The sequence below is a fragment of the Megalobrama amblycephala genome, linkage group LG7 (genome assembly GCF_018812025.1).
Source record: "Megalobrama amblycephala isolate DHTTF-2021 linkage group LG7, ASM1881202v1, whole genome shotgun sequence".
In the NCBI taxonomy this organism is placed as follows: domain Eukaryota; kingdom Metazoa; phylum Chordata; class Actinopteri; order Cypriniformes; family Xenocyprididae; genus Megalobrama; species Megalobrama amblycephala.
In genome coordinates, this window is record NC_063050.1 from 7,793,746 (window position 1) to 7,807,947 (window position 14,202).

General features: G+C 35.6%; 1 protein-coding gene across 5 annotated transcripts in view; it reads left to right on the top strand.

The window, feature by feature from the left end:
* The window catches only part of pex5lb (peroxisomal biogenesis factor 5-like b), an 85,186-nt gene that overhangs the window by 53,578 nt on the left and 17,406 nt on the right, over positions 1-14,202 (top strand). For 4 of the 5 annotated variants that reach the window (XM_048195803.1, XM_048195799.1, XM_048195800.1 and 1 more), the window contains 4 exons: positions 2,213-2,332; positions 7,488-7,631; positions 9,975-10,045; positions 10,649-10,867. In XM_048195803.1, coding sequence (XP_048051760.1) covers positions 2,213-2,332; positions 7,488-7,631; positions 9,975-10,045; positions 10,649-10,867 — 554 coding nt within the window. The remainder of the gene's footprint in view (positions 1-2,212; positions 2,333-7,487; positions 7,632-9,974; positions 10,046-10,648; positions 10,868-14,202) is intronic. The other variant, XM_048195801.1, reaches the window with a different exon arrangement.

Consider the following 14,202-nt stretch of genomic DNA (forward strand, 5'->3'; position numbering starts at 1 on the left):
ATGTTTGAACCTTTTTTAATAGTTGTGTTTGAGTCCCTCAGTTGTCCTCAGTATGAAAACACAGATCTCAAAATCCTACAGTCACTGCTGGAAAGGGTTCATATATGCAAAAATGCTTGAAAACTGATGAATCTGCAGGAGCTGGAGGATTTTTCTGAAGAACAGAGCTCAGTTTAACTGCTCAGGACAAACAAGAGACTCTTGAACAACCATCACAAAACAAAAAAACAGTCGTGGGTCATCAGGTAACCACACACAGTATTGAGACTCAATGGTTCACATACTTATGAATGGGGTTATTTTAATAAATTCAGCTATTGTTTTGTCTTGTGAACTAAATGCAAACATCTTTTATGTAAAATATCTTACTCAGGACAGTACTAAACAAAAAATAACATGCATTTTTTATTATCCCTCTTATTTTATTAAAATAATTCTCATTTTCACAGATTCTGCAAGGGGTTCACATACTTTTTCATGCCACTGTATCTGTGATTGGCTACTTTGATGCAATGTGTCAAAAACACATTGTGTGAAACATTTCATTTGATGGGTACTTCTTTGGTAGAGTGTGCAGACTCTCTTGAAGTTTTCACTGTTGGGATTTTTTTGTCTACGCACCTTGTTTAAACTTGTTTGAATCCGCGGTGAGTTCCTGACTACACTACAAAAACACATAAATAGAAATTTTGACATTCTCCAAAGTGCAAACACAAATACGCAATGAATCATTTGCAAAAATCTGTTTTGCCAATATGCTATCATTACAATTTCAATTAAGGGTGCTCTTGTTTTCATTTGAGGGTGCCCTCTAGCACCCTCGTATAACTAAAGACTGGAGTAATGACTGCTAAAAATTGAGCTTTTCCATCACAGGAATAAATGACCTATTTAAATATTTTAAAATTAGAACACAGTTATTTTAAATTGTAATATTTCAATGTCACATTTGGTTTCTGTTTCTTGGACTTTTCTTCCTGAGTGTTATAGGGTATGTTTACACAACAAGAATATACTTAAAAATGTAAAAGTTTTTCCTATGCGTTTCTGAAAAGTTTTGCGTACAGATGACAACATTGTCAATCCCCGTTCTCATGGATCCACAAAAACAAATAAAAACACTGTATTATACATGCCTGGCCAGTAGTTGGCGAAGTCAAAATTAGAATTAGTTGGCAATGTTAGAATTTGGCGTATGTAAATAATGTGTCTCCGCTGGTCGTATTAGTGGTGCAGTGAATCTCCACTTTGCTGGAGAAGCATTAATAAAAAGCAGCAAAAACACAGTCCTGTAGTCTGCCATTGTTGTTATGGTTGTCAAGTTAACATGCATGCCTTATAGACTGAACATCTAATACACATGCGCATGACGTCACAGTTTTTACAAATTCAACAATATTACAATATTACAAATATCGTTTTCACCTGTGTTTTGTTTAGTTCTCATTAGCTTGTGTATTTATAAGCCCTCATTTCGATCAGTCCTTTGTTTGGTATTGTCTTTATAATGTCTAAAGCTGTTATGTTTATGCTTCCCCTGATGTGTTCCTGTTCTAGTTAATTGTTGTTAATAAAAGTAAAGAGCTGCAAATAGATATTTATCTCCTCTTCCTTGTCTGCCCAGCCATGATTTATACACACACCCACACATACAGAGAATCATTTATTGTAATACTTTCCTCTAGGGGTCTGCAGTCAATAATGGACTGCAGCTGGAATCTGTTTTTAACTGATCATACCTGATCTGACACATAAAACTCATATATACATACATTGTGCACCGCTTCTGCTGACCTCTCAGATTGATAAGAATTAGATACTGTATGAAAGCTGAGAGGTTTGCTGGTAATCCAATAACAAATGTGCTTCTGGCAGATGATATTCTGGTGAATCCATAAAGATGAATATAGCATGTTGACCTTTTGACCTTGCTGCTTAAAATCACAGTGCAGATTTTGTAGCCAAAAACATCATGTCCTCATAAAACTAGAGCATGATTGTGTGCCTGGCTAGTCCTATGTGGACCAATTAAAAACAGAGCAATTCAAATGCTATGAAGTCTATCCTCAGTATTCCCTGCTGGGAAAAACTACTCTTAAAAGCATTCCATAGATGCCAAATAACATCTCTCTATAATGCTATACAGGGTCTTGTTTTGTATGATATTCCAATACTGGCTTGTCCTAAAGGGCTGTTTAACTGTCTTCCACAGTCAGACACTGAGTTCTGGGATAAAATGCAGGCAGAGTGGGAGGAGTTGGCAAGGAGGAACTGGTTGGAGGACTCTGACAGTGAAGGCCTGGTTCCACCCAACTTTTCATCCCCTGAAAAGGTATTCTCGACCAATCAGAATGCTTTACATCAGTGGTTCTCCACCCCAGGGCTCCCTAGAGGGCCGCAGCAAACTTCCAAAGAACCTTGGGATGACATAAAAGTATTTAAATTATTATTAAAATATGAATATTTTATATATTCAGTTTCAGATTTAAAATCATTAGCAATAAATTAAAATAATCTGACTTTAATCTAAATGTTAAAAAAAACAAAAAAACAATCAAGATAAACTAAAGTCATTCCCCCCACCTCCCTCAATAACTTTGTTTTTATTGAAGAACATACAGTTCTAGGAACTTCTAGAATCCCAAAATGAATTGTGGTTATGTATATAAATACTCACAGTTTCTGTTAATAAAACTAGTTTGAAAACTTTGTCATAATTACACCAGAATTACCAAAAATATTTTAGCCTATATTGGGTCTTCAAGGGAAAAAGGTTGAGAACCACATTATGTTGCAGCCAATAAAGAACACTTTAATTGTAATTTTAATTGCACACTGTAACTAATTTAATAGTTCTATAGTTTAATAGTCACTGCTGTGAGCATGTAAGATCTGCTGCTGCATAAATAGACATACATAAATCCCGTAGAAGATCTAGGCAGGTGGAGCTGAGGGAGGTGGAGGTTTTCTAAAGGAACTCTGATAGCTCTCTACAGAAAACACTGAACCAAACCATTTAAATGTAGAGCAAGCAAGCTCATTGGTGGCAGAATCTGCAGAGGCTAGTTAGCCTGTGCCATGTAGATGATGAAATAATGTGATAGCTAGCAGATTGCTAGAGTTTCATGACTGAACTAGATATTGATATGGAGTGGAATTTTGGACCAAAGAGATTTAACACTGGGTGGCGAAACCTACCTAGCGACAAAATGTCCTGGTCATTGATTGGACAAAAACTGGAACATGAAAAAGGGAGCTTTTATTGCATCGCACCTGGTTAGGACAAAGTGTCAGTGAGTGGATGTAGTTTACATAACATTAATCAGTGGAAGCCATTCTGTTTGTTGTTAACCAATCACAGGTGTTGTTATGCACAACATGAGTTTCAAAATGACTGCCCAGCGTATTGCATTCTCTATGACGACAGAACTGATACAGGGGTAGATTATCACTTCAAAGGTTATAGAATCCAGATGTCAGATAATGCTCTCTTTCATCTAAAATTCTCTCTTATGTTCCAATATTGTGTGCTTCCAAACAGGCAGAGAACGTTCTGATAAAGCCAAAAACTACTGTGCTTTCTTATTCTCCTTGGCTTTTGGCTGGGTCTGATCAGTGTTAGTGATATGAAATATCATGATGAATTATATGACTGTTTGTTTTTTTTTTATGCTTGTAAGTACTGCTAGAGTTAGGCTGCCAGGGTTATATTTTATGTACAGCACTTTGGTCAATTAATATGCTTTTGAAAGTGCTTTATAAATAAATTTGTGTTCAGTTTCTGCATGCTGCTGCCCATTTAGTGATACAGCTTGATTAATCATAGTTTCCAGTTGCTAGGTCATTTCTATGCCATTGATATAAGCAACCACTGACATTCAGTGGTTGCTTAACCTTTACGAAAAAGAAGTATACTTCAAGTTCATTTTATCAAGTATACTTAAGTAATGTTCAAGTACAGTATATTTTTAAGTATACTTTATGTAGTAAGTATACTAGTATCAATGTACTAGTAGTAAACTTGTAAGTGTACTATTTTAATACCGCTTGGGACTAAACTGGCCCAATTGAAGTATACGTTTAAGTGTACTTTAACTGTAACAGTAGTAAACTTTAAGTACACAACTAGTTCACAGCTTCGTTTTGCATTTGTACTGCATCTGTACTACAAGTGAACTTATAAGTATACTAGTAGTTTGCTATGTTAATACTAGTAGTACATTTTTAGTATATAAAAGTACACTTTGAAATATATTCTCAGTAAACTACTAGTTTAGTGCATGTATACTTGTAATTTTTTTTTAAGTGAACATAACATCACATTTGTAGTTTACTTTTTATATATTATTTTTGCACTTTAAGTATACTACTATGTTCCTGTTTAGGTATTATATTTTATACTTGAAATATCTTTAACTGTACTTTAACTCTTTCCATTTTAAAAACATTTTATTCTAGCTTCATGAATCCTTTTTTATCAACACTTAAATGTGGGTAAGTTTCATTTTTTTTTTTTTTTTTTTTTTTTAAAGGAAACATTTTAAATAAAAAGCTGAGAAAGTTGCATTATTGTCAAAGACTACATCTGGGTGGGATTCAGAACGATGATCAAACACAGTTGGAGTAGAACGAGTCCATAAACACCCCCAAAGCTTCATAGTCCTAATAGTCCACATAACATTTGGCAGTTTTTATTTATATGCCGTTTAATGTTTGATGATCGCTTTATTTTATATTTGCGTGAGTAATCTTCTATCGCTTGTTTCAGCTTCTTCTTCTCCTGCATTTTGATCCAGAGATTCTGTACTCTTTCAGAAGATGCGTAACAGCACCCCCTACCATATATAGCCTGAAAATTCAGTCAATGACGAGGAAAGAAGGAAGTAGATTTGAAGTAAATTCCTATGTACGCTACCAGTGGACTAGCCTACACAAAAATTCAGATACTCAGAAATAGGAATATATCTGTTTTCTTTATAAATCAATATTTTCAAACAATGTACTTTTATACTATACTTTTATAAATATACTTTTAAGTATATCTCGATCAAAGTCTGAGTCCAAGTATAGGCCAAATAAATCCTACTATTAATAAATCCTACTATGTAGTAGGGAAGTAACAGAACGCCAACAGAGTAGTATATCCAAATACACAGTATTTGAAAAACAGTAGGCGAAAAGTACCCCGGTGAACTACTACTTCTGGCAAGATTCTGAAGTGTGCATTTAATGGTCACTTTACTATCCCATGAGGCCACGGGAGTGGATTTATGAATGGCAGTGATGCAACTGACACTGGTAGGTCATGTGATAGTAACAACATGGCGGATGTTGTACGTCTGAATTTCATGCATACTACCCATATTCATACAATAAAACATACTTTTTTAATGGTCGTGAAGTAAGTTACAACATAACCTAGTAACATAGTACCTACTCAGCATGCAATTTCAGACGCATTGAATAAAAAACACTTCAAAAGCTCTTTTTGCACTGCTTGTAGAATTCTGAAATAATCATAATAAGTGTGCACACTGTTTTCATTGTGACTCACTTGATGGGAGCTAAACTCTTTGCGTGACATTTTTTAATGCAACATTTAGTATTTTAAAGGTTCTGTAAGTATTTTTTTTTTGGACTGAACTAAAGCTTAAAAATATCATAATATGTTTGCAGATTTTTAAGAAAACATACTAAGTTCACATACTTGTTTCTTTGAAAAACAATGCTACAGCCAGTTATTCTACTTCAAAAATGTGCGCTCTTTGTTGGAAGGTCTGTTTTTGTTTTGGTCTATGTGATCCCACCCACTGCCAATTTACCCTATAGACCTCTTTGGAGCAGACGTCACAATTACGTCACTTGCAGCTGCGCGCGCATAGTGGTTGCAGAAAAATAGCGGTAGCAATTGGAGGAAAATGTGCAAAATCCACAGAATAAGAGAAAAACGTTTTGTTGTGCCTCTGGATATTGGAATCGGAATGCAAAAAAATATAGTCTTCATTTTTAAAGAAAACCATCGTTGAAAACGTCCTTTGAAGCTAAACGGAGACGTTTCACAGACTGGAATCTGATGCAGGAATCACAGCAGGAATTTGATGTAAACAGTAAGTCTACATAATATTCACATATGCAGTTCAGAGGACATACATACAGTTACAGCATGAAATAATATTTAAACCTATAATATTTTACATAGATAACTTTTAAACACAGTCTATAAAATTTTTATTTCACAATTCTGACTTTTTTTCTTGCATTTGCGAGTTTATTACTCCCAGTTCGGCCATTATAAGAGTTTATTTCACAATTCTGAGGGGAAAAAAAATCAGAATTGCGGGATAAATTGCAATTCAGAAAAGACAGGATAACGAGTATATCTCACAATTCTGTTTTTCTTTGTAAGAAATGTGAGATATAAACTCAGGTTTGCGAGAAATAAAAGTCAGAATTGTGAGATATACTCGAAATTAGCTTTTTTTTTATTCTTTTATTTTGTGGCTTCCATAGACTGCTACTGCTCAACTGTCATTTTCTGCAACCAGGTAGGCTCTGCCCATAAAAAACGTCATCGCTGTTTGCAAACACCAAATTGGTCTATAGTATTTCAACACCTCTGGGTTGCCAGTTGGCGGAAAACACAGCTTATTGCAGCCATGGAAGCAAGCAAACGAACTGGGATAGAGACCGCAGATTCTAAAAGCTGTTGAGAGACATGTTAAACGCGAATAAATCAACTCATCAACTTACAATGTAAGGCTTGTCGCCTTCCATTGTCAATTGCGCTCATTCCTGTTGCATGTCCTCAATCTGGCAACCTTGGTGAGAGTCAAGTAGGGGACGGGGGAAACAACTCTCTCCAATATTTTGAATTTGGACTGCAGTACCCATTTCAATCGCTAACTGTCTATATTACATACCACACCTTTAAATAGTTATTTTTAAAGAGCCTGTCTAGCTCTAACCTGTTGCAATCATTTACGCTCTTTCTGTCATGGTTAATATTTGAAACAACACAATAAATTCATTGAAAATATTACCTTTTGGAATTTAAGACCATTTTAAGTGGTTATTTACAATGGTTTTTAAGAACATTCTTTTCAGTAATTAAAATTCTTTTTAAGTTTTTTAGTTTAAACAATCTTAAGAAAAAGTATGTAATAATGAAATAATTTATTTTAATTTGCTTTCAAGTTTATTGTGAAGTCTCACTGGATGTTGTGAATGTTTGGCATATGGCTTTGCAGTGGATCATCTGAAGTGTGAGTTCCTGTGCCCTTTTCTTCTCCCCACGCCACTGATTAGTTCGACTGCAATTTTCACTGCAATATTAAAGACCTCAGCGTGATCCAATTATCAACACTCCACCGTCTACCTCTCTAGATTTATGAGTTCTCCGCTCAATTATTCTATTAAAATCATCATGATATTTACTTGTGGTTTAGATTGTTTTCTTTAAGATTGTTCTTTGGTTCTGTTGCTTACAGGGTTACTACTTCCATGCCAATAACCCTTACAAAGACTGCACCAATGCTTTTGAACAGGGGCTGCAGAAGTGCAAGGACGGGGATCTGAACAGTGCCGTACTACTGCTGGAGGCAGCCATCTTACAAGACCCTCAGGACTCAGAGGTAATGAACCCCGTTTGTAATCTGACCAGCCCATTTATTGAGCATTTGTGTGTATTTTAGCCGTCTTACACATTATCTGTGTTCCAAAACCTAGTACGTGGCCTACTTAGATGACATGGGCGTAAAAGGCATAAAGTTCATCATACTGATTGCAAAGTTAAAGATTTGTTAGTTTAAATATAAATTGAACCAAACACAATAATAACATCTTAGTTGATATTTCAATATACTTTATTTTTGACAAAATATCCCATGTTTAGTTCGTGACTGCACATTTTTGGTAGTGACAGTAATGATAGACACCACATCACATTACAGAATTTTAACTCACATACTAAAACACCACTAAAACATACTAAAATAATAATGATTTGCATAGCTGTACTAAAATTTAGTTTATTTTCCCCAAATAAATGATTGTGTGTTCCCTTTGTCACTACCAAAACAATGATGACATGTTTCAGTCATGACTGTTTCGGTAGTGACAATTTTAGATAATTTTCAAAGATGACAATCACCACATCGTTACCTAGCACAGTTCTGAACAGTTGCACACACATAAAAACAAATTTTTATGGAATAACACCCACAAAAATTTTGCTTAATTGCAGAAAAAAAGTTTTTTTGGTGACATTCCTTAAAGTTACACACAGATTTTCAGACTTTTGAACACATTTAACTCAAAATGATGGTACCTATCTACTATGAAAAAGAGGCTATGAGAGGGAGGGACACAGGAATATTTCCTGATAAAAAATGTAGGGGTGTGGTTAAAGTCTCAGCCAATGGACTAAAACATGTACTATTTTGGTACTGACATGAAAATGCGGGACACATTTTTTTTTTTTTTTTTTTAAATAAATTATACTTTAAAACTTAAAAAAAAAAAAAAAATCAAAAGTATATATCATTTTTACAAGTTGAAAGGGTTCAGGACAGCCACCACCCAATTGAAAGTACCCACTAAATGATGATTTTATATATATATATTAAGCTTACTGATATTTTAAATATTGTGGGATTATATATATATATATATATATATATATATATATATATATATATATATATATATATATATATATATATATATATATATATAGAAAACAGTTCTTTTAAATTGTACAATTTCACAATATTGTAGTTTTTACTTTATTTTTAGTTAGCTTAAGTGACTAAATGACAGGGTCTGACACTTTGGTCTGGTTTATTCTTTTGTTGTTGTTGTTGTTGTTGTTGTTTTTGACAGAGCCCTGACACTCATGTATTGTCTTGTCTTTGGGTTAGTGTGTGGCTTCAAGTGTACTCGAGTCGTGTGCTCTCTCGTCTGCGTGCTCTCCCGTCTGCGTGCTCTCCCGTCTGCGTGCTTTGTTTCATGTGTGGAGCATGGTGTTTTTACTTGTCTGACTCGATGAAACCAGCCTGGTTTCCCTACCTACCTCTACTTCCTGTCTCTGTCTGACCCCAGTCTGTCTTCTGTTGTTGTGTCTGTGTGTGTATCTGTCTTGTGTTGTTTTGGTGTATGTCTTTTTTGTGTTGATTTATCAATCTTGTGTTTTGTGTTTCTCATTGGAGACGCCAGGGGACATCCCTTTTGAAGGGAGGGTAGTGTCGGGGTTCGGATATTCACACTCTATTTTTTTTTTCTTTTGTTGTGAGCGCACAGGTTGAGGTTGAGTGTTCGTTCACTCACCATGCACTCTTGTCTCGTGTCTTTTTGTCAAGGGCCTGGTCTTTGTGTTCATTGGTCAGGTGTTCTTGTGTTCTTTGTAGCACACAAGACCTTTTTGAGCTTCCTTTGCCGTTTTGCATTTGGGTTCCATCAGTAAATCAGCCTCTTATCAGCTGATCTTATTTGGATTTGGAACGTAACTATTATGTCCAGTCTCAGTTTCTTCAGAATGTTTTATCACCTCACAAACGATGAAACAGATTAGTGACAGACAGTGCAGTTCCATTTCCTTCCTGCCTTCCTCTTACTATTGCCCAGTCAGCACCATCGAACACTTAATGAAATTTCCAATGCTTTATGAGCCACAGTGATGCCAGACAGATGGCGTAAACCGCTGGGATGGCTTATGAATATGATCCTGTTTAATTTGAAACAAAACCACATTAAAGTCCAATGCCATCACCCCAGAGTGACATGCCATTAAATGCAATGGCCAAGCACATAAAGAAAGGGAACAACAATATGTTTTAGAAAACTGGCAGCCCCAATAATTGAAGGCTGTTTTTACTGAGCCCTTCAGGCTATTTATATTCAAGACTTTTTATTTCTGCTTTGCTCTAATAATTTTGGAGGTTTTGTTTCAAACTATAGTGTTTTTTCCCTCTACAAAGGCCTGGCAGGTTTTGGGCACCACACAAGCAGAGAATGAGAATGAGCAGGCAGCCATTGTTTGTCTTCAGAGGTGAGTAGACAATAATGAGGGGTTTTGCTATTTATGCTTGAGTCTGATATATGACAGAGGAGCATTAATGCTCTGTTCTCTAAGGGGGAAAGATGTTGTAAATACAGCAAGGTCCTTTCATTGGGGATTACACACTTAGTAGACACTCCGGCAAACCTTATAATCTTATAACAAGAGCAGTGATCAAGATTTCTTTGCTAGATTGATTCTCTAAACACTGAAACATCTTTTAGGTGAAAGGCTGTACAAATAGTCACATTTGTAGATTCAGGGTTTCTGCAAGTTTAAAAAAATCTCTTAAATTATTCATTTTAAAATTAAAGCCTTAAAAATCTCAATCAGCGCCAAAAGTCTGAAATTCACAAACATATTAAATTATGCATGAGGAAATTGCATTAAAGCTTTATGGGCTTTTGCACAATTAGTGGTAACAAATGGTATAAAAATAATTATTGCTTTCAAGCTGTTTTTTTTAGAACACTCCCCTTGTGCACCATTTATTGGAAAAATCAGAACCCCCCCCCCCCCACAAAAAACATGTTGGATCAACTCAATCCTTCACTTATTTTGACATGTTTGGTCTATCTGTCTTTGTTCAAATAGATGTTTGGAGCTGCACCCAAACAATCTGAAGGCCCTGATGGCTCTGGCGGTGAGCCTGACCAACACAGGGCAGCAGCCGGAGGCCTGTGAGGCTCTTCACCGCTGGATCAGATACAACCCCAGATACAGACATCTGCTCCAGAACCGCAGCCCTCTGGATGGTTCCCCATTGCCCAGCCGCAGAGGTTCCTCCATCTCCCCCATTCCCACTCTCGGATGGTATGATCCACATTCGCTCACATGAATCAATGTCCACATGCTGCAAAGCATACTGTATGTATGAGGTTTGTTTTGTGAGATGGGAGTGGTGTGGCGTAGATTGTGTAATTTTATTTCACAATAGATAGATAGATAGATTTAAAATAATTCACTGTATAATCTTCACTATATTAATCTTCACTAAATTAAATATGGATCCTTATTAAAGCTATGAAAGTCATTCAGTCAAGATTTGATTTTCTCTTTTTCTTTTTTTTGTTTGATTAACAATAACGACCCAGACAGTAGCAGGTTTATTAGTCTGCTTTTAGATCTAATGCATGAATTCAATATATTGATACACATTATACATTATACAAAAACAAGTGTTTAAGTTCACTTAAAGGGTTAGGTCACCCAAAAATGAAAATTCTGTCATTAATTACTCACCCTCATGTCGTCCCACACCTGTAAGACCTTTGTTCATCTTCGGAACACAAATATATATTTCATCTTCGGAAAACAAATATATTTAATCAACTGTCAGGTCTGTTACCAAGCAACCAACAACACGCAAACTGCTTCTGAAGCCGCGCACACACTTAACGATTGTAAGGCCGATTATGAATGTAAATGTGACCCGATCTGGCGAAATGAGTCGGAAGTCGCAACGTTCTATTTTAAGATATGGGCCGATAATATGGAAAAACAATGAAAAAAATTGATTTTTTTTTTTTTTAAGCTAATTTCAAAGAACAGACTTTCAAAAATAATCTCCCAAAGTTTCGTAGTCCAGATAATTGAGTAAAGGTATTTAAATGGCTATTAAATTTGACATGGTTTTACTAAATTCGCTGGAAATGAACTTCTCATCTCCTCTCATCACTTATGAGCATTTCCCGGTATCCCCTGAAACGTCATTATCTCTGCTCTACAAATATGGTGTTACACGTTGTATAGAACCAATCAAAAAGCTTAGAAATGTAAACACACTGACCTAAATGCTGATTTTTAACAATGGGAAGCCCCGTTTCGACTGACCGGCACGCGATCGGTACAGACATCCTCCTGTCAGACTAGCGCGCCTAATAAAATAAAACTCCCATTTGCGTGTCTCTCTTTAAAAGCCAATAAAAATTGAATCCATATAGGTAGCACAAAAATTATTTTTGCATACAAAACCAAAGACTTTAAACTTTCATATCACGCCTCCAACATGCTTCTGTTGCGTTGTTTTCACCCTCTAATGAGTCTGAGAAATATGCGTTTACAACAAAAATAGCACAGCAGCTAACTGAATACAAGTGCACAGATCATAAAAATGGCACATCAATATTTAAAGCAGATTCTCAAGATTAAAATGAATCCCAAATTAATATAATATATTGCGTTAATCACAAGATATTACTCACGAAATGATTTAACATACTTGGCTAAAAACATGTCTCTCATCTCTCCGGGATGCAGTGTGTATCCAATGTTCCCGGACCCATCCATGTTCGTTTTCCAACGTGGAATAACACAAAATAGATATCATTTTAAAGCTTAGAATCAAATCTTTTTAATGCATCTAACCATTTTGAAAAACTCCTAACGAGTGCTGAGAAGCACCTCTAAACCGGAGTTTACCGCCCGTTGGCGCCACCTGGCTGCGGAAAAAAATGAACAACAATTTTTCAAACTATTCTTTATAATATCACCACGAAATTTGAACCAGATGCAGCTCACATATAGGAGAGCATCACCAAAAATAATTTTTTAGCGATCTTATTGTGTTCCTGAGTTATTCCATGTAAAATAAAAAAGAAAAATTATTTTTTTAAAAATTATATATATTTTTTGTCTTTTATCAGCTGTTTCTCGGCAAGAAAATGTCCAAATGTAATGTAATTTATATTTTCTTAAAATTTAAAATGTTTTGTATCAAATGATACCTACCTTTTGACTCTCCTTGCTAGAGTTTTGGAGTTATGAGTCTTTACTTTTGTGTGTGTCGCTCAGAAAAAAAAAAAAAAAAAAAAAAAAAAACTCTAAAAAAGCCTTCAGGTCTTAAAGGGTTAATTCAAATAAATACTTTAAAATAATTTGAGCTTCAGCCTGGTTTAATAGCATTTATATATATATATATATATATATATGTCTTTGGTCTAATTAAGCTGTAAAATAAATAGTTTATCCCTTTAAATGCAATGGATTTTGAAAGATATCAACAAAAAAACGGGCAAAAAAACTTTAAAAGCGATTTTCTCAGGTTTACAATTTGAAAAAGAGGGCAGACGACCATAATTAAAATGGGTATATCTTTATAACTTTGACTAGGATATCATTTTAAAGCTTATTGTCTCATCTTTCCATTGATACCAAAATCTCAATTTTGAAATTTGGGTCACTGTGACTCATTTTGCTGGATCAGGTCACAAATTGATACTTATGACTGATCGCGCTCAAACGCGTCCAGTCAGAGCCAGTTGCGTTCAGTCTGCGATTGCAGTCGGTGTTCAAATTCCATGTGTAAGTATTTAAATTGGCTTCAGTCGCAGGAAACAATCACTTGTATGTTGAGCACAGTCTTAGAATGTTTTAGCTAGTCATTAAATGTGTGCCCGGCTTGAGGTAAACCTAAAATCAAAATGGAGAAACAATGGCACGCTTTTAATTTCAGTGTTCTGTTGAAAAGGTAAAGCCTGTTTTATTCGGCAAGTTTTCACCTTCGCTCACTCACGAAAATATAGAAATATTTTATCATCAAAGCGCAGCACATCCTCTGGGTCCTCCAAAAGTCTCTCCACCATCAAACTGTCACAGACTCAGTCATATTTTGTTTTGTTTTGGTTGTCATCTGTCAAATGTTCTCCTTTGTTCTGTTTTCCCACCATCATCTATCACCATGGACCAGAGGTCGCGTTAACCGAAAATTTTCCGTCATTGACGGAATTTTTTTATCAATGACGGAAAAATCTGAAGGCCGTCCGTCACGGTGACAGATTACACTGAGGGTGATCTACTGTAAATTGTAACTGTAATTTCCACCCCTGTCCAGTTGGTGGCGAGTGCGCTCCAATGTAGCAGCAGAGCACTGGATCCAGAACAAAAATAAAACTGGCAGGAATCTTTTGCTATGCGTTTGATACTGATAACGCACAGGCGAGTACAGAAGCTACAACTCTCTTTCACGCCACATTAAAGAGCGCCAAAACGGTATTTATTGCTTGAATTTCTTAATGAAATGGACAGAATTTGAAATCTGAGACTTTTGTTCCATATCAAAAGCAACACAAAGCGTTAAGCCTATTGCGATTTATTGGATGGGAGGCGCACAATGCACTGTTTAATCATCAACTGAAAACAGCATATAG